Raw genomic sequence first — 25,229 nt, 5'->3', positions numbered from 1 at the left:
AATTCCCCTTTTTCGATATTAATTGAGCACGAAGCAAAGGTATTGAGTAACAGTCACATCATCAGTAGATAAGCAGTCCATCATTGAAGTCATTCTCAGGGACACTGAACTAAGTGGTAAAATACATTAATTATACTTCACTTTTTAATCACAGAGAAAAACAAATGACAGTGACATACCCAAGAGATTAAGAAATTGAAATACAAAGTTAAAAAAATTGTAAAATTCCATTTATTTTTTTAAAATAATGGAGAATATTGACTTTCCATAAATATAGAGGTTTCTTTCGGGGCCAGGAAGGTTTTCAGCAGTAATTATGAACTTGGTAAACTGTCAAAAACCCGGGTGCACTTGATTCAACAGTGAGACTAATAATGTAAAAGGACAAGTTCTCATCAACAATGCTCACTCTGGAGATATATAACATCATCCTGACAGTACCTTCTGAATTTGCACTTAACAGCGCATCTGATGGACCAGGATTTACAGAATGGCAGAATTTCCCATACCACCATCCAATGAATCAGTGGAGAACACATCACTGATACTGGCTGCCCAGCAGCCATTTGATAGTCAAACAAGCACTGATTTGCTGGTAGGCGAGGTTTCTGCCCCTCCACTGGGAACAAGTCCCGCTTCGGAGAGCTGCCAACTCTCCCAACAGCACAGTGAACAACACTGTGACTACCACAAGTCCCCAGAGTCTAAGACTCAGAATCCTTGACCAGATAAGTCTTGGTGTCTTGTGACAGGAATAGGAGGTGAGGCCTGAGTGGTTGGAAAGAGTAGTTGGGGATGTTGCTGGAGAGGACAGGGTGGAGTGAACACACTCAGGGAAACAGATCCTGTGGAGTGGTGCCGGATGCTAAAAGGAGGCAATTATGGAGTTTTTCCATCCCCTCTCACTTTTGCCGAAGCAGTGAGCAGGATCACTTTGTCGGCTTCCCCACACCGCCCGCCCCCTGAACTCCTCCTGCCAGCTGCAAAATTGGCGATAGGCAGGAAATAGCCCTGAAGTGGTGATTTAATTGGTTATGATCAGCCAATAGTTTATTTTCTATAAATAAAAAAAAGTTCTAGTATTAATGTCTGGTAAAGCTGCCAGAATTCAGTTTCACCAGTAAGCACAATACAGCAGTCAATAAAATCCACAATGGTCATCAAAGCTTTGTGAGAGTCACTATTTTTTCCAGTTTTCAAGAAAAACATTTTCAAGCAATTAAATCCACTATCTGTGAAACAAACTCAACAATTTATTCCTGTTTAGCTCTCACTGTGAAATCAATATTCATTTCCAATATGCTTCCGTTATTGCTGCTCTTAGATTTTTTTTAAATGTCACTACTTGTTTACAATAAAATCCCAGCCTGAATAATGTTGTGGTCCATTAACATCTGTAGCTTCAGATCCAATGTTAATTAATCATTATGGAGTAAGTATTTTGCATTTTCCATGATAGGTGCAATAAATAAGGAGTTAAATAATGAATCAAGTGGAATGGAGTACACTTAAATTTAGCAAATGAAAGAAAACATTTTGTGATACCACTTAGTAACCTTAATGATGTCATCCTGAGATTTAGTTCACACAGTTGTGTTGGAGCCTCACTTGTGACTAATTCAAACTCCATTCTTTTTGTTGGATGAATTCACCAGTTCTCAGCCAACAGCTATTTGAGCAATCCAGCTCAAATGGAGAGAATTCTTTCCATTTCAAAGAAGTAATTGAATGGCATCAACAACACTGAGGCCATGTAGGAGTATACAAACAGAATCATTTGCCTTGTTAGTTGAAGAAAGACTTGCATTTATATGGTGCCTTTCAGGATATCCAAAAGCACTTTACAGCCAGTGAAGTACTTTTGAAGTTTAGGCACTGTTGTAATCCAGAAAACACAGCATCCAATTGCTATGCAATATGATAATTGCCACATAATTTTTTTTAGTGATGATGGCACAGGGTTAGCACTGCTGCTTTACACAGTCAGGGACCCGGGTTCAATTCCGGCCTCAGGTCGCTGTCTGAGTGGCATTTACACATTCTCCCTGTGTCTGCGTGGGTTTCCTCCGAGTGCTCTGGTTTCCTCTCTCTGTCCAAAGATGTGTGGGTAAGGTAGATTGGCTATGCTAAATTGACCCTTGTGTTGGGAGATTAGCAGGGTAAATATGTGGGGTTACAGGGATAGGGCCAAGGTGGAATTGTAGTTGGTGGGCAGAATGGCCTGCTTCTGCACTATAGGGATTCTGTGATTCTATGGTTGTGGGGTGTCTACTGATGTGGAGTTGGCTGGGGTAAACACAGTAAGAAGTCTCACAACATCAGGTTGAAGGCCAACAGATTTATTTAGAAGCAAAAGTCACTAGCTCTCGCAGTGCTCGATGCTCCTTCGTCAGGTGAGTGGGATTTCAGTTCACAAACAGGGCATGTAAAGACACGAGCTCAATTTACAAAATAATGGTTGGAATGCGAGGCTTTACAGGTGATCAAGTCTTAAAGGTACAGACAATGTGGGTGGAGAGAGGGTTAAGCACAGGTTAAAGAGATGTGTATTGTCTCCAGCCAAGACAGTGGGTGAGATTTTGCAAGCCCAGGCAAGTCATGGGGGTTACATATAGTGTGACATGAACCCAAGATCCCGGTTGAGGCCATCCTCATGTGTGTGGAACTTGGCTATCAGGCTATCAGTCTCTGCTCAGCGATTCCGCACTATCATGTGTCATGAAAGCCGCCTTGGAGAACACTTACCCGAAGATCTGACACCGAATGCCCATGACCACTGAAGTGTTCCCCACCAGGAAGAGAATAGTCTTGCCTGTTGATTGTCGAGTGATGTTCATTCATCCTTTGTCGTAGTGTCTGCATGGTCTTCCCAATGTACCATGCCTCGAGACATCCTTTCCTGCAGCATATCAGGTAGACAATGTTGTCTGAGTGACAAGTGTAGGTACCATGTACCTGGTGGATGGTGTTCTCACATGAAATGATGGCATCTGTGTCAATGATCCGGCAGGTCTTGCAGAGGTTGCTGTGGCAGGGTTGTATGGTGTCGTGGTCACTGTTCTCCTGAAGGCTGGATAGTTTGCTGCAGACAATGGTCTGTTTGAGGTTGTGCGGTTGTTTGAAGGCAAGAAGTGGGGATTTGGGGATAGCCTTGTTAAGATGTTCATCTTCATCAATGACATGTTGAAGGCGCCGGAGATGATGTCGTAGCTTCTACTCTCCGGGAAAGTACTGGATGACGAAGGGTACTCTGTCCGCCGTGTCCTGTGTTTGTCTTCTGAGGAGGTCGGTGCAGTTTTTTTTTGCTGTGGCGCATTGGAACTGTCGATTGATGAGTCGAGCGCCATATCCTGCTCTTATGAGGGTATCTTTCAGCACCTGGAGGTGTCTTCATCTGAGCAGATTGTGTGCATACAGAGGGCTTGTCCATAGGGGATGGCTTCTTTAACATGTTCAGGCTGGAAGCTGGAGAAGTGGAACATCATGAGGTTATCCATGGGCTTGCGGTATAGAAGTGCTGAGGTGACCATCCTTGATTGAAATGCGTGTGTCAAGGAATGCACCCGATTCTGGAGAGGTAGGCCATGGTGAATCTGATGGTGGGATGGAACTTGTTGATGTCACCATATAATTGCTTTAATGATTGTTCAGCATGAGTCCAAAGGAAGAAAATGTCTTTGATGTATCTAGTGTATAGCATCAGTTGAAAATCCTGTGCGGTGAAAACGTCTTGTTCGAACTTGTGCATGAAGATGTTGGCATATTGAGGTGTGAATTTGGCCCCCATGGCTGTTCCGTGTGGCTGGATGAAGAACTAGTTAAAAGAACAAAGAACAACCCAGCACGGGAAACAGGCCCTTCGGCCCAACGAGCCCGCGCCGCCGCATCACCCTACACCTATTCTACCCTGCATGTCTACGAATGGGACCCTACTCAGTCAGATTCAGGGAAGAAGTAGTGTCAATTTGGTAGAAACCGATTAGCCTAAGAGCACATCTTTGGGGTGTGGGAGGAAACCGGAGCGCCCGGAGGAAACCCACGCAACCACAGGGAGAATGCGCAAACTCCCACAGACACAGGCCCAAATCCATGTATCTGCACAGCTAGCAGTGCTAGTCACTGAGCTGTTGTGGAGCCCGTCTATCGGTCCAGGATCAAGCACACACACCGACATGAAGTACTAGGCCACTCCTGGACTTCCAAGAGCAGCCCACGCACGACCCGCCGTGTGCATGCCCCTCGCTTGACACGAGGTGGACCTCCACCTGTGGAATAAAGACAAAAAAAATTAATCATACAGCCTGCCCTTCCGGTGTCTCCCGAGGTTTAACCCTATTTAATAGCCCCTACCATATCATAAGAACATAAGAACATAAGAAATAGGAGCAGGAGTAGGCCATCTGGCCCTTCGAGCCTGCCCCGCCATTCAATAAGATCATGGCTGATCTGTCGTGGCTCAGTTCCACTTTCCCGCCCTCTCCCCATAACCCTTAATCCCCTCTCTTATCAAAAACCCATCAACCCGCTTCTTAAAAATATTTAGCGAGGCAGCCTCCACCACTTCAACGGGCAGAGAATTCCAGAGATTCACCACCCTTTGAGTGAAGAAGTTCCTCCTCAACTCCGTTCTGAACCGCCCCCCCTTTATCTTGAGGCTGTGCCCCCTAGTCCTACTGTCTTTTTTGAGCGGGAAGAGTCTTTCCACCTCTATCCTATCCATCCCATTCATCATCTTATACGTCTCAATGAGATCTCCCCTCATTCTTCTAAACTCTAACGAGTACAAGCCTAGTTTATTCAGCCTCTCCTCATAGCTCAACCCCCTCAACTCCGGTATCAGCCTAGTAAACCTCCTCTGCACTCCCTCCAGGGCCAAAATATCCTTGCGCAGGTGCGGCGCCCAAAACTGCACACAGTACTCCAGCTGCGGCCTCACCAATGCCCTATACAGCTGCAGCAAGACCTCCCTACTTTTATATTCAATCCCCCTCGCTATGAAGGCCAGCATCCCATTCGCCTTCCTGACCACCTGCTGCACTTGCAGGCTGGGTTTTTGCGACTCATGCACAAGGACCCCGAGGTCCCTCTGCACCGTCGCCTGCTGCAGTTTTTCGCCACGTAAGTAATAGTCCTTCCTACCATTCTTCCTACCAAAGTGGACCACCTCACACTTGCCAACATTAAATTCCATTTGCCATTTCCTGGCCCATTCACCCAGCCTATCTAGATCCTTCTGCAGACTCTCCACTCCCTCCACACAATTTGCCTTTCCCCCAATCTTGGTGTCATCAGCAAATTTCGACACCCTACACTCGGTTCCCTCCTCCAGATCATCTATATAAATGATAAATAGCTGAGGCCCCAGCACCGACCCCTGGGGCACCCCACTAGTCACCAACCGCCAATCCGAATAGCACCCATTGACCCCCACTCTCTGCCTCCTATTTGACAACCAATCCTCTATCCACGCTAACACCCTACCCCCAACTCCATGTCCTCTGACCTTCTGCAGTAACCTCTTGTGAGGTACCTTATCAAATGCCTTCTGAAAATCCAGAAAGACCACATCCACCGGCTCTCTTCTATCCACCGCCCTAGACACATCCTCATAGAACTCCAGTAAATTTGTCAGACACGACTTCCCTTTAATGAAACCGTGTTGCGTCTGCCCTATCAAGCAATTCCCTTCAAGATGCCTCGCAATTTCCTCCTTAATGACGGATTCTAACATTTTACCTACCACAGACGTTAAACTAACCGGCCTGTAATTCCCCGCCTTTTGCCTGGCACCCTTCTTAAACAACGGCGTAACATTAGCCGTTTTCCAATCTTCCGGCACTTCCCCGGAATCCAGCGACGTCTGGAAAATAACCACCAAGGCATCCACTATCACCTCCGCCATTTCTTTCAGAACCCTCGGATGCATTCCATCCGGTCCTGGGGACTTGTCCACAATCCCTCCATTCTCGTTTCACTCATGTGCCTATCTAACTGCATCTTAAACAAGTCCAACGTTCCTGCCTCCACCACCCTACTCGGTAGCGCATTCCAGACCCCCACAACTCTCTGCGTAAAGAACCTTCCTCTTACCTCCAAATTATACCTCCCCCCCTCACCCTTAAGTGATGACCTCTCGTGTTCGTACCCAGTCTAGGGAGCAGTCTCTCACTATTAACTCTATCTATTCCCTTCAGTATCTTATATACCTCTATCATGTCCCCTCTCAATCTCCGTCTTTCCAAGGAGAATAGCCCCAGTCTCTTCAATCTCTCCTCGTAACCCAGTCCCCCCATGCCAGGCAACATCCTGGTAAACCTCCTCTGCACCCTTTCCAGAGACTCCACGTCCTTCCGGTAGTAAGGTGACCAGAACTGGACGCAGTACTCCAAATGCGGTCTAACCAACGTTCTGTATAACTGAAGCATTAGACGGCAGCTTTTATACTCTAAGCCCCTTCCTATAAAGGCTAACATCCCATAAGCCTTCCTAACAACGTTCTCCTAGCAACGTAGTTGTTGAAGATGAAGACATTGTGGTCCAGGATGAAGCGGATGAGTTGTAAAATTGCATCTGGAGACTGGCAGTTGTTAGCGTTGAGTACTGAGGCAGTTGCAGCAATGCCATCATGGTGGAGGATGCTGGTGTAGAGTGACGAGACATCCATTGTGACAAGGAGTGCTCCTGGTTCAACTGCTCCATGTGTGCTGAGTTTCTGTAGGAAGTGCATAGTGTTGCGATTAAAAACTGGAGGTTCTTTGTGCAGTGGGTTTCAGGATGTCCTCGACATAGCTGGAGAGGTTCTCACACAGGTCCCATTGCCCGATATGAAGGGACGGCCAGGTGTGTTTGCTTTGTGTATCTTCGGGAGGCAGTAGAGATCTCCAATGCAGGGAGTATGTGGGATGAGAGCACGGAGGGTGCTCTGAATATCCGGATCGCATATCTTGATCAGTGTGTTGAGTTGATGGGTGTGTTCTTTGGTAGGATCTGCGGGTAACTGTCTGTAGTGTTCCTCATTGTTCAGTTGTCAGTACATTTCTTTGCAGTAATCCATTCTGTTCAGTATGGCGATGGCCCCCCCTTTGTCTGCTGGTTTGATGACAATGATGCGATTGGTCCTGAGAGCACAGATGGCATTGCGTTGTGCTTGAGTGATGTTTGGGGCTGTCCTGTAAGTGTGGCTGATGAATCTGGCATTGACGCACCTTCTGATGGCTTGGGCATACATGTCAAGTTGAGGGCAGCAGCCTTCCGGAGGAGTCCAATTCAACTCTTTCCTCTTCGGTTGCTCAACCGTGGATCTCTCTGTTGGCTGTTCCAGTTTATTGTGAACCAGGTACACAATACATTCACTTGCAACTCGGCCAATGTTGCCCACCTGATACACTGCAGGAAAGGATGTCCTGAGGCATGGTACATTGGGGAGACCATGCAGATCCTACGACAACAGATGAATGAACATCACTCGACAATCACCAGGCAAGAGTGTTCTCTTCCTGTTGGGGAACACTTCAGTGGTCGCGGGCATTTGGCCTCTGATCTTCGGGTAAGCGTTCTCCAAGGTGGCCTTCACAACACACAGCTGAGCAGAGACTGATCGCCAAGTTCTGCACACATGAAGACAGCCTCAACCAGGGACTTGGGTTCATGTCACACTATCTATAACCCCCACGACTTGCCTGGGCTTGCAAAATCTCACTAACTGTCCTGGCTGGAGACAATGCACATCTCTTTAACCTATGCTTAACCCTCTCTCCATTCACATTGTCTACACCTTTAAGACTTGATTACCTATGAAACCTCGCATTCCAACCATTATTTTGTAAATTGAGTTTGTGTCTTTATATGACCTGTTTGTGAACTGAAATCCCACTCACCTGATGAAGGAGCAGCGAGCGCTCCGGAAGCTAGTGGCTTTTGCTACCAAATAAATCTGTTGGACTTTAACCTGGTGTTGTGAGACTTCTTAGGATGTGTATTGGCTAGGACATGGAGAATACTCTGCTGCTGTCCTCTGGGGTCTTAGTTCCATGTCTCATTTGAAAGTCAGAATGTGCAACAGCCTCAGTACTGCACTCAGTGACAATACAGATTTTGTGCTCAAGTCTCTGTTGTGGATGATTGCAGTGGGGCAAACATGGGGAGATAATCCATTAATTTCAAAGCTAGAACCAGTTTAATCACATCAGTGGGAAGGTCAGAAGTTATCTAATTATCCAATATATTCATACAAAAATTAAGCACTTTTAAATCTTGGGATCAATGAATAAGAATGAAAAGGTTTTTTCAATTCTCAATAATAATCATGAAACAACCAGATTATTGTAAACACCCATTCAGTTCATGCCCTCCAGGGGAGGAAATCTGCCTTCTTAAAGGAGTCTGGCCAAAATATTAGTCCAGATTTTGACTCTTAATTGCCTTCTGAAATGACCCTGCAAGCTATTTACTTCAAGAGTAGTCAGGGAAAGGCAACAAGTGCAATGCCTGCCATCTTCCCATATTCCATCTGCCATGTATTTGCCCAGTCATTTAGCCTGTCTAAAGCACATTGAAGCCTCTTTGCATCCTCTTCACAACTCACATTCGCACCTAGTTTTATGTTATGTTATCAGCAGACTTGGAAATACTACATTTGGTCCCCACATCCAAATCATTGATATAGATTGTGTTTGGATGGTGCCCAAGCACCAAGCCCAATCTTTGTGGTATCCCACTATTCACAGCCTGCTAATTTGAGAAATGACCCACTTATTCATATTCTCTATTTTTGTTCATTAACCAATTATCAATCCATGCGAGTATATTACCCCCAATCCCATGTCCTCTAATTTTGCTGACTAATCTCTTGTATAGAAAATCTCCCAACAGGTTTGTTAAGCATGATTTCCATTTCATACATCCATTGTGACTGTGCCCAGTCCTATCATTCTATTGTAGGTATCCTATTATCACATCCTTTATTATAGATTCTAGCATATTTCCTACTACTGATGTTAGGCTAACACATCTGTAATTTCCTATTTTCTCCTTTAGTCTTTTCTTAACTAATAAGATTACATTTGCTATCTTCCAATCTGCAGGAATCATTCCAGAATCTATAGAATTTTGAAAGGTGACCACCAATATTTCCACTGTTTCTACAACCAGCTCTTTCATCACCCTGAGATCAATATCATCACGTCCAAGGGATTTAACAATTTTGCAGTCCCATTGGTTTCTCCAATACTGCCTTTTCAATACAAATTTCTTTCAGTTCTTCATTCTTACTAGTCTCTTGGTTCTCTGGTATTTCTTGGAAGTTTTTTGTATGGGTGGCACAATGGCACAGTAGTTAGCAGTGCTGCCTCACAGCACCAGGGACCTGGGTTCGATTCCCGGCTTGGTTCATTGTCAGTGTGGAGTTTGTGCATTCTCCCCTTGTTTGTGTGGGTTTCCTCTGGGTACTCCAGTTTCCTCCCACAATCTGAAAGAAGTGCTGGTTAGGTGCATTGACCCCGAACAGGTGCCGGAGTGTGGCGACTGGAGGAATTTTGCAATAATTCCATGGCAGTTTTAATTTAAGCCTTACTTGTGACTAAGTAAATTTTAAAACTTTAACTTTATCTGCCTCCATGAAGATAGACATGGAACGTGTATTTCATTTTTCTGCCATTTCCTTAATCTCTCTTTTGAATCTCTATTCTTTATTGTTTTACTGTTGGTATTCTTTCACGGGACATAGGCATTATTGGGCATTTGGGATGGGCAATAAAAATTCCATCTGCCATGTGTTTGCCCACTCATTTAGTCTGTCTAGAACCCCTTGAAGCCTTTTTGTATCCTCTTCACAATTCACATTCCCACCTAGTTTTGTGTTGTGTCATCAGCAAACTTGGAAATATTACATTTGGCCTCCACGTCCAAATCATTGATATAGATTGTGATTGGCTGGGTCCCCAGCATTGATCTTTGTGGCATCCCTCTATTCACAGCCTGCTAACCTGAGAATGACCCATTTATTCATATTCTCTGTTTTTTGTCCATTAACCAGTTCTCAGTCCATGCCAATATATTACCCCCAATCCCGTGCGCTCTAAAAGCCCTTGGGCAATTGGGATGGGCACTAAAAATATTGGTTTAGCCAGCGATGCCTATGTCCCATGAAAGAATAAAAATCTCTCCTGTCTCAGATTATAGTAGGTCACCTTTTGTCTTTGTGAATCTTTTCCTTTTTACATACCTTTTGAAGCTTTTACAGCCTGTGTTTTATGCTTCTTGCCAGTTTACTTTCAAGTTCCATTTTTCCTTCTTTATCATTTTCTTCGTCCTCGTTTGCTGAATTGTAAAATGCAATAAGGCTAGATACTGAACGATCGAAAATATTCCACATTTAGAATCATAGAACCCTACAGTGCAGAAAGAGGCCCTTCAGCCCATCGAGTCTGCACCGACCACAATCCCACCCAGGCCCTACCCCATATCTCTACATATTATTACCCACTAATCCCTCTAACCTATGCATCCCTGGACACTAAGGGGCAATTTTAGCATGGCCAATCAACCTAACCCGCACATCTTTGGACATCTTTGGAGGAAACCCACACAGACGCGAGGAGAACATGCAAATTCCACACAGACAGTGACCCGAGCTGGGAATCGAACCCAGGTCCCTGGAGCTGTGAAGCAGCAGTGCTAACCACTGTGCGACCATGCACAGTGAAGGATATGCGAAAAGGGAGTGGGATAGTTTTGTCAATAAAGTCTGAGATCAGTAAATTAGTGAGAGAGGATCTTAAATTGGTAATTCCCAGCCTCTGTTGCTCTGCCGACACTTCTGTTTAATGGTAATTAGATTATACTGTTCACTCCCATTTCTGCTGTAAATCCCTTGTTGTGAATGAAATATGCATTCAGACAGAGTGCCTTTAATCCTGCCATTTTTATTGTTTTCACAACCTCTAGCCTTATCTGCTGGTGAATTCTTAAGTTTGTATACTCTCTCTTCCTGTCACACTCAGATTATCAATTCCCTAATTGCTACCTTTGGCTCTGTGCCTCAAAGGAATGCAAATTTGTTACAAACCATGGGCCCAATTTTACCATTGCCTTGCGCCCGTTTTTGGGTGTGGTAACTTAGTAAAATCAGACGTGGGACGAATAGTGCGATCCGAGCCTGCATCAGCACAGATCCCCACTTTACCAAGGCCTGAAAATTATTGCGATCAGAATTTAAATACATTTAAATTAACATAATGAGCTGGATGCCCAATCCTGCTTGCATTTCCCCCTTTACCATCGCGTTCGCCTGTCCAGATTCGGTGCGAAACAGACATGCTTGGCAAAGGTCTGTTTTGGGCGCTCCAGCTTCTGAAGAGGTAAGTTCAGAGCTTCCAGCGGCCCTCTAACTCAGATTGGTGATGGTGGTGGTGGTGGTGGGGGAGTTCATTCTCTGATGGGGGTGGAAGGAGGAGGGGGAGGCCAGATTGTTCTCTGTTGCGAGGGGGAGAGGAGGAAGGGCTAGATCATTTTCTGGTAGAGGAAGAGGAGGGAGGCCCAATCATTCTTTCATGAGGGGGGGAGAGTGGCCCAATCATTCCCTGGTGGGGGGTGGGGGCGTGGGGGTGGTGGTGGGGGGTGGGTGGGGGGGGAGGTTGGGGGGTTGGGGGGGTGGGTGGGGGGGGGAGGTAGGGGGGTTGGGGTGGGTGGGAGGGGGGTGGTTGGGGGGGGAGGTTGGGGGGTTGGGGTGGGTGGGAGGGGGGTGGTTGGGGGGTTGGGGGTGGGTGGGGGGGGAGGTTGGGGGGTTGGGGTGGGTGGGGGGGGAGGTTGGGGGGTTGGGGTGGGTGGGGGGGAGGTTGGGGGGTTGGGGTGGGGGGGGGGTTGTGGGGGTGGGGGGGGTTGTGGGGGAGGGGGTGGGGGGTGGGGGGTGGATGCCAAATGGTTCTCCGGTGGGGAGTAGGGAGGTCCAGATTGCTTTTTGGTGGGGAGGATGGGAGGAGGGAGGTGGGCCACATGGATCACTAGTAGTGGGGGTGGGGGGGCAGGGGGGGTCCGCTGCCACTCTGCAGGCATCCGTGGGGAGGAAGGGGGCTGGGGGTCATGATTAGTCTGGCGGGGGGTGCAGTGGTGGGTGTATTAGGGAGACAGTTATGTTGTGGGGCTGGGGCACTGTAGGTGGGGGTCATTGCTCCCAGGCTGCTTTATGCTTTACCTGCTTTTTGCAGCCTGGGAGCGATGTGGCAGAGGAGCATTTTTCAAGTTTTTTTCACTGCACATGCACAGTTGAAGGCTCTGATCAGAGCTGCACTGTTTTGGGCATGATAAGCCCCATCCACAGTGCAATAAAGACATGCAATTTCTTTTTTTCAGACTACGTGCGTATGGGGGCGCTAGGGAACAGGTTTCCAGTCGGATCTGAATTACACCCAGATTCAGCACATATCAAAACTGTAAAATCACCCTCCCATGTATTAATTCTTCGAATGCTAGCCATTGCCTGTCTACCATCATATCTTTTAAAGTAATTCCCCAACCTACCACAGCCAATTTGCTCCCCATTGCATTTGTACTTTTTTTTTGTTTAGTTTTAAGATCCCAATTTCAGATGGAACTATATCACTTTCAAGCTTAATGTAAAATTCTATAATTTTATAGTCACTCATTGCTACATGCCCCTGTACAACATTATTAATTGACCCTTTCTCATTGCATAGTACCAGATCTAAAATAGCCTGTTCTTCATTTGGTTCCTCAACATGCCATTCTAGAAAGCCATCTTGTATACATTACAGGAATTTAGCCTCCACAGCATTAGTGCTACTGAAAGAGTTAGACAGCGTTAATGCAGCCAAGAAGTTTCCCCTGGTTTGGGAGTCCTGACCCAAGGGACACAATTTCAACATAAGAGGAAAGCCCTGAGGACCGAGATGAGGAGAAATATTTTTGCTCAGAGTGTTGTGAATCTTTGGATTTCTCTACCCTGGAGTATTGTGGAAGTTCAGTCATTGAGTATGTTTAAAGTAGAGATGGACAGATTTCTAAATGCCAATAACAGAGAGGGATATGGAGATAGTGTGGGTAAAAGACTTTGGAATGGATGAGCAGCTGTGATCGTATTGAATGGGCTCGGTTGACTATATGATCTATTCCTGCTGCTAAGTTCTTGTGCTGTTTGGAGTTCCCCGTGATTACTGTATTACCTTCGTTATATGCACTTCTAATTTCCTGCATTATACCATGCCCTACATTACCACTACTGTTTGATTGCCAATAAAAACTCTTCCAAATGTTTGTTATCCTTGTTATTTCTTAGCTTTGCTCAAACTGATTCTACATCTTGATCCACCATCTAAGATCCTCTGTCATTAACTTACTGACCTCATCTTTTATTGACAACACTGTTCCACCTCCTTTTCCTTTTTTGCCTATCTTTCCTAAATGTTGGCATACCACTGAACATTCAGCTCCCAGCCTTCGTTGCCCTGTAGCCACATCCCCCATAATGGTAATTAGATCATATCTGTTTGCTTCCATTTGTGCCATCAATTCATCTACTTTGTTGTGAATGTTATGTGCATTCAAATAGAATGCCTTTAATAATGTGTTTTTTATTGTTTTCACAACTCTAGCCTTATCTGCTGATGCACTCTTAAGTTTGTATACTGTCTCTTCCTGCCACACTTAAATTTTCAATACCCTGAATGCTACCTTTCTCTTTTGCCTCATTCTTTCTCTTTAATTTATCACATCTTCTCTCACCTGATCTTCACCCCTACTATTTAGGTTAAACCCCTTTCCATACAACTCATGAGAACACAGGTTCCAGCACAAGTCAGGCGAAGACTGTTCCAACAGTATACTCCTATTTAGCTCCAGCAGTATTGTAATTAATGACACAGAGGTTATTATCTTTGAGGTTCTGTTTTATAATAAATGAAACATCCCCACTGACATGTGGGAATTGTTTGCCCTTTACTAGAGACAAAGCATTTGCGAGGACAACAACCACTTTGAGCATCAACGAGTGGAGCATTTGGAGGCCATGCATAAACAGTGGAAAATGTATCCAGAATCTAGAATGTCCTACCCACACAACTCATCAGGCACCACCTGTCCCGCCTGTGGCAGAGCCTGTGACTCCATGATTTAACTACTTAGTCATCACAGAACTCACTCGCCCTCCCCCCACCCCCCACCCCACCCAATGCAATGATACTGACAACCTTTAAATTAATAGCTAGAGGAAATATCCTTTGAAATACTAATAAATCTAATGTAAATTTGCTTTGTATACTGACTTGACCACTTTGGTTTGGCTTTCTTTTTAAGAACTGGTAGTTATCCAAAATTTTATGTTGCTATGAAACAAAATCAAAGTATTTGCCTTTATTAAAATCAAACTTTTATAGTTGTTGTGGTCCAACTTTGAACATAGATCTATGATTTGTGCATGTGTGCCATTTAATGTTGCATTATTTAAACACAATATTTTATAAGTGAGTAGCTTGGCTGTCTGCCTTCCTTACCATATGTTCCTTATCTATTAATTCCAATTATATAAATTATACTTTACTACTTATAGATTTTCTGCACAATCAAACCTTTTTGCTGTCCCTTCTAAACACCTTCATTTCACATGTTTCCTGAAGTATGACAGCGGTAGGTTACAATACTGCTTATTGCCTTTAATTTTAAAGCAAATCCAGCAGTATTGTAAATTATTTGCAAATTCAATTAATCAAATGTTCTAATATTGATTATAAACTAACACTATTTATTACCTTATAGTATACAATGCCAGGTGACACTTCAAAAAGACTTTAAGTTTGTAACAGTGAAAGTATTTTTCTTTTGGTATACTCATTTGGCAAAAAAATTAATTTTTGCCTAAACAGAAATGTTTGCTTACTGGGTATTTTAGTGTGTCAATTTCAGAAAGTTATGTGATAGAAAAGTATCACTGAAACTGAAAGGAAAAATCTACAAGACAGTTGAAATCAAACTTGTTCTATATAGTACAGAAACTTGGGCAACATCAAGAAGAGAGGAACAATGATTGGATACTAATTAGATGCAGATGCTGAGATGGATTTGTTGACTGATGAGAAAGGACAGCAACAAGAACCAGTTACATCAGGGGGTCAGTGAAGATTGTGAGAGCATTAAAAAAAAGTAGCCGAGAAGAAGTTGAAATGGGTATAGTCATTTGTTGGTGGATAATGGAGTTGGGACTGCCAAGAAGAAGGAGACAAAAGGCCTAAAACTAGATGGAAAGGAACAGTGACATGTGACTAAGGTGCAGCAGGATTAGAAGAGGAATCAGTGACTGGCAGTAGGAAATGGAGAAAGATGATCAACCAGCATTGGGGCTGTAAAATGTGAGAAGTCACAAGAGGCATGTGATTTCAGAAAGTTATTGATAAAGATACATTTGGCTTGTTTTAACATTAGAAGCTTAAAAGATAACCAAGACTACCTTTTAGGTTACTTTTTCCCTTAAAAATTTGCTTTGCATTGGTTCAGCAACTGCATCCCTCAAAAAGCTGAAACGGTGTGAACCTGGTTCCTGTGACTGATGTGTTTGATTGAAAAGGCCAAATGAACTCTAATATAGCCCAATTGCATCAATGGGAGATTTTAAAACTGTTGCAAAAGGCAAGATAGCTGTTGTCCTTTCACTTTATTTCTTTGACAATATAGAACCAATCTGAAATTGACATAAAGGCTGTTTCTTTTTAACTCCAAAATTGTATAATGCATCATAAATTTAATTGCAAATAATGGGACAGAATGTTGCTAGTGAGAGGTTAGACATGTACATCACTCTCCAGAGCTCTACAGCATGGCATATGATAACTCATAGTTACTGTTCAAATTGCTCATTTGAGAGAGGGAAGGAATTATGCAACAATGTGTCCTACCAAATAACCACAGTAATTAAGTTGAGATTAGCACACCACTTTTATTTGTTTATTACATGTAAACATTGTAGAAATTTGAAAAGGAATACTGTTTTGTGCTGCCATATACAGCTCTCAGTGAAAAACATTCTGCAGCCATATGTTCCACACATTTTTCATTTCCTTTTCTTATAGAAAGTTTTAGAAGATGTGTATGTCTTTGCTTTGTGGTTCTTGTGCAAGAAACTTAACTAGAAATTCCTTTTTACTGCTGGCACATGTTTATTGATCAAAAATCAGATCAATACAATAATTTACAGAACATAAAAAAAGTACATAAAAGCTTGCATACAGACACAAACTTTTTTAAAATTTTATTAAAGGCCTGTAAGATATTTTAACTTGTGAAAGCAGGCAAATGGATAATAACAAGTTATGAATTCTTAAAGAATAATCTTAAATCGACATTGGAGCTTAATGTACAGAACAAAATAATGCAGTTAATCTATTACTATAAAGCAAGGATATCAATTTGAATGGTAAAGCCCAAGACAGAGAAAATGGTTAGAGAAGGCCCTAACATCTCTAGACACCTAAGTCCAGGAATATAAATGCCTGAATCCAACATGATATGAAAAGTTGTGGCTGACTGGCCCTTCCAGACAGACAAACATTGCAATGCTGCAAAGTTAAAAGGCAGTAAAAATTTTAGAAATTTGCTAAACTAAACCTCAAAGAATACAATGTTCATTATACCTCTTACAACTAGATATTTGTAAATTATCCATCTACAAGATTTCTTTACATTTTATTGAAATGTATTGAAACAAAATGTTGTCATTTTATGAAACGTAATTTTTTGTGTGGAGCTTTTTGCAAATTAGTTGTGTAGAATGAAAGGTTCCATCAAAACATCATCCCCAACTCCATAAGTGGTAACATTCTTCCATATAGTGCTACCAGCACTATAGTATGGAGAAACAATTACATTGTCTTTGACATGATTGTCAAGATTGCTTCCAATAGGTACTTGTACATCCAGTTCACATCCTTGTACAATGGGCTTTATCCTCATTTTTAGATTGCATGCTTTTTTAATAGCTTGTTCCACAAAAACCTATAAGGCACTGTTAGATTTCAGATCATAAACAAGACCACACCTTGCATCTTCAGGTGGCTTGCAGATGTCTCTTCCTTTTTCTTTAATGCCTGTTTCTGTCATAATTTTGTAATCTTATTTGTCAAAAAACGATAAAATATGTAATGAATTTGGCAAGGCATAAGATTGATTGACTTTTTCTTACATGTGTTTGCGATTTCCTCATCATGTATATATTTATGTCCTTTAGAAACACCTAACAAAGGTTATTTGCTGTTTGAATTTGTCGAAGATTATTATTTTTTCACACAAAACTGTATGGCATAACCATCTGATCAGAATGGTCAACACTTTTTTTTGATTCACTGCTGAGAAATATTCAAAATAGATTGAGGATACACTGCTCAAAATTCCAGTAAATACCTGGCTAAACCAGTTGGTATATTGAATGGATACTAAATAGAATTTGGTACAGAACATCTTGTATGCCATGCTCTTATAATGCACAACAAATCTGCCTTGAGGCAAATACAAGCATTCTGCCCTTAAGCACTGTCTAACATCCAATCTTCATATCTGTGCTATGTAAACAAAACACTTCATAAAATATTTAATTTTTTGGAGAAAACTGCTCATCCTAAAACAGTAAAATCCCACTCAAGGTCAACGGATCTTTTCATTGTCTGCCCCTCAGTGATTCCCGTGGCAGGCGGGGCAGTAAAATTCCGGCCAACAATCTCTGCTTTATTGGTTTACATTTTGGGGAATGATATTTCCCTCCCTCGATCAGAATATCAGCTTTGGACATGTTGCACCTTTTGCGATTATGTCATTTAGTGTCAAGGTGAAAAACTGTCAGAAGAAGAACATCATAAGCCAGTTGTCGAGCAAAGGTTTCCTTTCCCTCTTGGCATTGCTAACAGAAGTCAACTCCAATCATAGAATATCATTTCCCACTACATCAGTAGGACATTTCCATTGCGACCAGTAGTTATTATTATGGAGTCTCAGAATGAGACATCTAATTTGTATCCATTTACAATCAGAATTCATCCTTTGCCTAATCAACAACTAGGACTGGTTTGGAACTGGACAAATATGTTTCACCCAGGACTTTCGCAGCTGTGAAAAAAAGAAAACTTCTGGCTTATCAGCCTGGACTAACTTTTAAGCCTAGTCCTGGAGTTGAAATGATAATTTGCTGAACTCTACTCTTTCCTTATTCATCCTGCATCTGCTTTTTATCATTTTAAGTACTTTTAAAGTAATCAAATCATTGCTCCTAAAATGGCAATTTAAAGTGACAGTTGATGTCCTGGCAGTAACATTTCCAGTTATCTTTCAGAGTTGCTGAAATACCTAGTACTCCAGTAAATCTCTCAAAATGCTTCCATTTTCCATTAACCATTAGGGTCAATTTCATGAGACAACTGAGCTTGCTAAAGTGGTACATACCAGCAGAAGTGTTTATTTTAAAAATCCCTTGCACCATGAACATTTTACATGACAAGCCAATATGGTATGAACATTAGGAAAATCCACTCTTCTATCCTCAGTTAAGTGATTTGATTTGATTTATTACTGTCACATGTATTAGTATACAGTGAAAAGCATTGTTTCCTTTGCACTATACAGATAAAGCATTCCATGCATGGGGAAGGAAAGAGAGAGTACAGAATGTAGTGTTACAGACATAGCTAGGGTGTAAAGAAAGATCAACTTAATGCGAGGTAGGTCTATTCAAAAGTCTGATGGCAACAGGGAAGAAGCTGTTTTTGAGTTGGTTGGTATGTGTCCACAGACCTTAATATCATTTTCCCGGTGGAAGAAGGGAGAAGAGAGTATGTTCGAGGTGCATGGGGTCCTTAATTATGCTGGCTGCTTTTCCAAGGCAGTGGGAAGTATAGAGTGTCAATGGATGGAAGGCTGCAGTTAAAAATGACCAAATCTCTGACTGACATGCCAATCTTCAGAGGTTTAGAAAATGTATATTTCTGTTCAATTATCTTCCCTCTTTATCAGATTTTTTAAATTTAGCAATTGTATTTTCTACAGATAAATAGAGGTTAAGTTTGGCTCCTTAGAAGCTACTAAAGGAAAAATTGTGTGATTAAAAAGGATTATGCCAGAAGAAAAATCTATCTTCTCCATTCTGCATTGTCCATGATATGATACATAATACTTTTTTCTCCTACAGAACAGCAATCAGAGACAATGTGGAGATGATAAAGCTACAAAAACAACTTGTGGAAAAAGGAGCTGCACTTACTGTCTTGGAGGGAAAGTTTTTGCAAATTCAAGAGGTAAGAGTTAAACCATCATAGGCAACATGGCTGCATCCAAAACACAATGGCCAGAATTCTCCGACCATTCACACCCCACTACCACTGCCAGTGAGTATGGAGAATTTGGCGCTTAGCCAAATCCCTATTCTCTGCAACAGGACTAGAAAATCCTAGCTGTTGGTGAGGTTGAAGAATGAGGCCCAATCTGTTTCTTTTGTAATGTTATTGTAATAATCTCGTTGAGGTCAGTCTTTCATTAACATCACCCTGTATTTAAAAAATGCATAAAGTACCACTTCTGTAGCTACAGTGTACAGATCAAGCCTTGGAGTCCTTAGACTGCTGTCCTGAATACAGCCAGCTGGTTTTAAACTCACAGCTGCTCCTTCCCTATTGGGCAAGCCTCCCCTTGCTTAATAGTGGAGCTCGTGCTCTATGGGTCCCACAGAGAGATTAATTGACAATCCTTTGTGGCCATTTTACCATCCCTTCCTCCTCAAGGCTATCTCTTCCCTAGCACCTGGCCACTGGTGGGCCTTTTCCACCACTTGGCGATCGGCCTGGGGTCAATTGGAGGCAGGACCAAATCTGGGAATTTGAAGTGGCTCGGAGACCTTCACTTCCAAAGGGAGCACCATAAAGGCACTAATGCTGGTTCTTCCTGAGGTCTTGTTTCAATTGGGGTGCCAGTCTCTTCCGCTTCCATTTTGGAATCTGTGTCCTCATCACCAGGAGGACAGGTGGAGGGTTGGCTTCCAGTCATGGCTTGATGTTGATAGTGATTGTCCCCTTGGCTGGTAGTGACATCTGCAATGGCATGGGCTCCCTACTCCTGAGATGGTTCCAAATACTTCCTAACAATTTTGCCCTGCACTTGGACCTTATAAGGCATGGGCCCCGATTTTTCTGTTATGATCCCAGGGGCCCAACTGAGACCATCCCTAAAGCTCCTCACTTGGACTGGGTCGCTGGATTTGAATGTTATTTCTGTCCTTGCAGAATCATAGTTTTTTTCGTCCTCTTGTTGGGGCTCCACCCTCCCAGCCAGTTTTGGGAACAGTAGGCTTATTTTTTTCCAAAGCCTCTGTCTTTTGACAGATCCACTGGAGCGATTCCTGTCCTAATGTGAGAGATAGTACTAGAGTCAAGTAAAAATCATGCAAGTTTGTTCACTGTGGATGCTGCAGGTTGCTCCTTCATGTCGAACTTAGACTGCGCTGCCCATTCAGTCAACTGATTAGGTGACGGGTGATCAGATGTGTTTGATTCCACTGAAAAGCTAAAGGTCTGAAAGTCAGTGCTAGTAAAGGCAATGCAATTGTCAGAAACCAAGACTTAAAGGTGCCCCATGTGTCCAAAAACTTTGTCGTAGTTTCTCAGTGGTAGCATGGGAATTGGTGGAACTCATGCAATGTATCTCCAACCATTTGGATTGCGCATCAACCATAATTAAGAATATGCAATCTATTAAAGGCCCAGCGAAGTCCACATGCACTCGCACCCAGTGCTAACAGGCCACTCCTATAGATGTACGGAAGGTAACAGGTATTTTTGGTTCTCCTAGCATGACTCGCTGCGTCTGACTTAATCGGTAATGTTTGCATTAAGGCCAAGCCACCATGTGGAGCTCTTGGCTAGTATTTTCATTTTTGAAATCCCAGGGTGGCCATGATGTAATCCCATAAATATTGGACATAGCCCTGAGCAAGGGACAAATATGGGGACCCCCAGAAGATGGTACTATTCTAAACACTGACCTCATCTTTCTTTGTCAGATTTTCATTTCATCTGAGAGCTGTCCTCTGAATCCTCCACGTAATATGTATTTTAATTTAGATAGTACTGGCTCCTTATGCAAACTGGCCTTGATCTGCCTTGCACACACCGGCAGGGTGCACTAAAGAATTGAGGGTCATCACGATCTCTTTCACAGCTGGTAGCAAAAACGGGCTGATGAGCAATGGGAGACGACTCAGTGCATCACCATAGCTATCTGAGTCCCAAGGCAGTTCTCTAGGAGGTATTCATAAGCTGCCAGTAATACAGCCCAATGCTGTATCCAGGTGGAGGCAATGAGGGGCATTGCTTTGTCTTCTTTAAAAGTCCCAGCAATGGTTATGATCTCTTACTATGATGAGGCATCTACAGTAGACATATTGATGGAATTTTTTAATGTCAAAGACAACTGCCAACCCCTCTTTCTCGATTTGGGAATACTTCCAATCAGCATCCGAGAGAGTCCTTGATACATATGCAATTGACATCTTTCCAGCGACGTGCCAGTACCACCCCAACCCTGTGAGGGGAGACATTGCTTGTCAGGGTGAGGTCGTTTTCGGACCAACAGAAGCCAAAAGCTGCTGTTTCAGTTACGGTGCCCTCCAAAACCAACTTTGATATTTCCAATCAGGGTCTGCAAGAGGACCAGTAAAGAAGCCAAATTCAGATTAAATTTCCTATAAAAATTCACTAACCCCAGGAAGAATTTCAATCCCATGGGATTCCTTGGAGTTGGCGCCTTCCTAATGGCCCCTACCTTGTCCTCCTCTGGATGGAGGCACTTCCTATCCACCTGATAGCCCAAATAGGTTATGGCACTTGTTTGGAAGACACATTTTTCCCTTTCCAGGTGTACCCCTACCTCTGAAAATCACCATAAGACCTCTTGCAGGTTTGCTAAGTATTCACATTCCAAAGTTCTTGTGACAAAGACATTATTCGGGTACACAGCTACCTGAGATAACCCTACAGTACGTTCTCCACAACCTGTTGAAATGACATATGTGGACGAGACCATGAAGGGCTGTCAAGTGTACTCATATAGGCCTTTGTGTTTATTAATTCTCTCACATATCCAGGGAGGCTCACCTAATTCAAGTTGGAGATGTGTATAACTCATGTCCAATTTAGAATATTCCTGGCCACCAGTTAACCTGATGTACAGGTCTTTAACCCACGGCATGGTGTAGCTGTCAATCTTAGAAACTTGATGGACAGCAACTTATAGCCTCCACAAAGTCTGACCAACCTCTCTGGCTTAACTCTCCTTAGGTCATAAATGACCTTTTCAGAGCTATTTTTTAATTGATTTATTGAGTTTTTCATGATAGTTTTTGTATTTTGTATAAGGAAAATTGGGGTCCAAGTTCTTCCTCAGCTGCTGAAACTTTTATAGCATCAGTCCTATGCTTGAATTGAATGCGTTGTCTTTTATTTGAGAAGCCTGTGCAAAATAAAATGCAACATTTTGGAAAATGTTTTTTTGTGGCAGAGTTGGACAATGTTAAATAACAGATTTATATTAATATTAAATATTTAATAATATAGACTATCAGACATCATTAATTGTGAAGTAAACTGTGCATGTCTACAGCCTAAGTTTGTAATGTGCAATCATGGTACCACATTGAAGATGTATTGTCTTACAGAACCAGAAAACCATGAAAGCCAGTCATGATGCTTTAATGAGTAAAGTTGATGAACTGAATGCACAACTGAAAGAGGAACGTTCTAAGTGCCTTTTTCTTGAAAATCAGCTCCACTCAACCTCTCTTTCTCAAAACACAGCTGTGGAGGTAGTTTTGTTTTTGATATTACGTTGAAAGTAATACTGCATTGGGCAGAAGTGAACATTATGTGAAATAATGGATATTGAAGAGTACATTACTGGAATCTAATTCACTCAAAATATTCAAGCAACATACTAAACCAGAGGAATGTAAGTAGAGAGGTGCAGAACCATTATCCAAATATAGATATGGAGCACAGCTTATAATTCCCCCTTTCATTATCTGATATTTTATGGAGTTGGAAGCTGGTACATCACAGTTGAGCCAGTCACTTTGAAATGCTTTCTTGAAGGGGCATTGAGTTAATCAGTTTTTTTTTAAATCCAGAATCTGTGAATTATCATTTTTAGTTTTAATACAGCTGTTTTGGAAGTAGTATGAACATCACATTGAAAACTCACAAATTTCGATTATATTTTCAAATCACCGAGACTGACTCCATGGCAGATCTACCACAACTAATTTCAATAAAGTAGATCATGCTACAAAACCGCAATTGTACAAGAGAGGTCTACAGATGGAGCCTCAGTGGTGTAGAAATTTGAAGTGAGGGAAACCTAATATATAGCAATAGTAACTAAGTGTACAGAATTGAATTGAGTTTCCTGTCTATTTAATGGAGTGTTACTTTGTAATTTGTAACACTTTTTTTGATCAGCTGCAGGAGAGAGTCAATGACTTACAGAAGGAAAGAGATCTTTTGAAGGAAAACTATGACAAATTATACAACAGGTACTCCAATATACAATTTTAGTTCCTTGTTTTGTGCGATTTATCTTGTTTTCATGTATGTATGTGGTTGTTTACACAGATTTCTTGGGGTGGGGTGCATTGGTTTCCCAGCTCAATTACGAAAGAAAGAAAGTGCTGCAGATGCTAGAAATCTGAAAAATAGAAAATGCTGGGAACAGTCAGCAGGTCTGGTAGCATCTGTTGAGAGAAAAGCAGAGTTAATGTTTCAGGTCTGTGACCTTTATAGAATAGTTCTGATGAAAGTTCACAGATGTGAAATAATGGTGGAATTTTACCATCCGGCCCGCCACAGGAATTGGAGAAGGCGAGGAATGGATCATGGAAAGGTCTGTTGAACTCGGATGGGATTTTATGGTTTCAGGACAAGCAAGACCGTAATATCCTGCCCCTTAACTCAGTTTCTTTCTCCATAGATGCTGTTAGTACAGTTGAGTATTTCCTATATTTTCTGTTTTTATTTACAATTAATACAATGGACCTCCACTCAGTTTCAGGATTCATGTATTTACTGTTCATCTTTGTTTAATCATTATGCTCTACATGATAAAAAAAATTCTCCTATTTTCAAGAAAATTCAGCCAATATATTTTTATTGTTTTTGACATGGGCATCACTAGCGCTGACCATCACTTGTGATCAGTTAAGAATCAACCACATTGCCTGGGTCTGGAGTCACATCTAGGCCAATCCAGCTAAAGGTGGCAAATTTCCTTCGCTAAAGGATATTAATTAACAAGCCAGATGGATTTTTATGACAATCAATGACAACTTCATTGTCACCATTACTGAGACTAGTTTTCAATTCCAGATTTTTAAAAACTAATTGAATTTCTATTCCAACAGCTACCATATTGGGATTTGAACTTGTGTCACTAGATCATTAACCTGGGCCTCAGGATTACTAGTCCAGTGACATTATCACCACTTCACAATCTTGCCATAATTTGGCATTTCTACAGGCTGATGGAGACCAATGTAGGAAAACATGAGATTATCCCCTTTTGACCCAAAGAAGATAAATTGGAATCTTTTCTCAATAATGAAAAACAAGGCACAGTGGAGGAAAAAGAGGCTTGAGTGCCTATGTATAAAACCCATAGAACTATACAATCCCTACAGAGTAGAAGGAGGCCATTCAGCCCATTGAGTCTGCAGCGACTTTCCAAAAAGGCATCCTACCCAACCTACCCACCATTCCTGTAATCCCACACCTTCACCATGGATAATTCACCTAACCTGCACAGTTTTGGACATGAAGGGGCAACTTACTATGGCCAATTCACCTGACCTGCACATCTTTGGATTGTGGAAAGAGATTGGAGCACCCAGAAAAAAACCATGCAAACATGTGGAGAACGTGCAAATTCCACGCAGACAGTCACCTAAGGTTGGAATCAAATCTGGGTGTCAGGCACTGTGAGGCAACAGTGCTAATCACTGCCTGTTGTGGACAAGAACCTCATTACTTCCCCAGCAAGGTGCAGGGAAAATCAGGAAAATAGATCTCGCCAGCGAGAATCTTGTTTCCTGACTCTTATGAGATTTTGCGCCGGTGTCACCATTCGCACACGTGGCAGGCATTTGTCCCTAGTGTTGCAAATTCTTGTTTACATTGCATCCATTTAGCACTAAATGTAAAGATTTT

At 42.4% G+C, this 25,229-nt stretch overlaps 1 protein-coding gene across 8 annotated transcripts in view; it reads left to right on the top strand.

Annotated features, from left to right (window-relative positions):
- Positions 1 to 25,229, top strand: part of rpgrip1l (RPGRIP1 like) — a 212,816-nt gene that overhangs the window by 46,492 nt on the left and 141,095 nt on the right. For all 8 annotated transcript variants that reach the window (XR_013886469.1, XM_080187007.1, XM_080187008.1 and 5 more), the window contains exons 7-9: positions 19,175 to 19,280; positions 22,691 to 22,837; positions 23,490 to 23,563. Coding sequence is in view for 7 of the 8 variants with exons in the window: in XM_080187007.1 (XP_080043133.1) it covers positions 19,175 to 19,280; positions 22,691 to 22,837; positions 23,490 to 23,563 (327 nt within the window). In the remaining variant the exon portion in view is untranslated. The remainder of the gene's footprint in view (positions 1 to 19,174; positions 19,281 to 22,690; positions 22,838 to 23,489; positions 23,564 to 25,229) is intronic.

This window comes from Carcharhinus amblyrhynchos, chromosome 4 (genome assembly GCF_965287045.1).
Source record: "Carcharhinus amblyrhynchos chromosome 4, sCarAmb.v2.hapA, whole genome shotgun sequence".
Taxonomy (NCBI): domain Eukaryota; kingdom Metazoa; phylum Chordata; class Chondrichthyes; order Carcharhiniformes; family Carcharhinidae; genus Carcharhinus; species Carcharhinus amblyrhynchos.
This window is presented reverse-complemented; position numbering and strand designations above follow the sequence as displayed.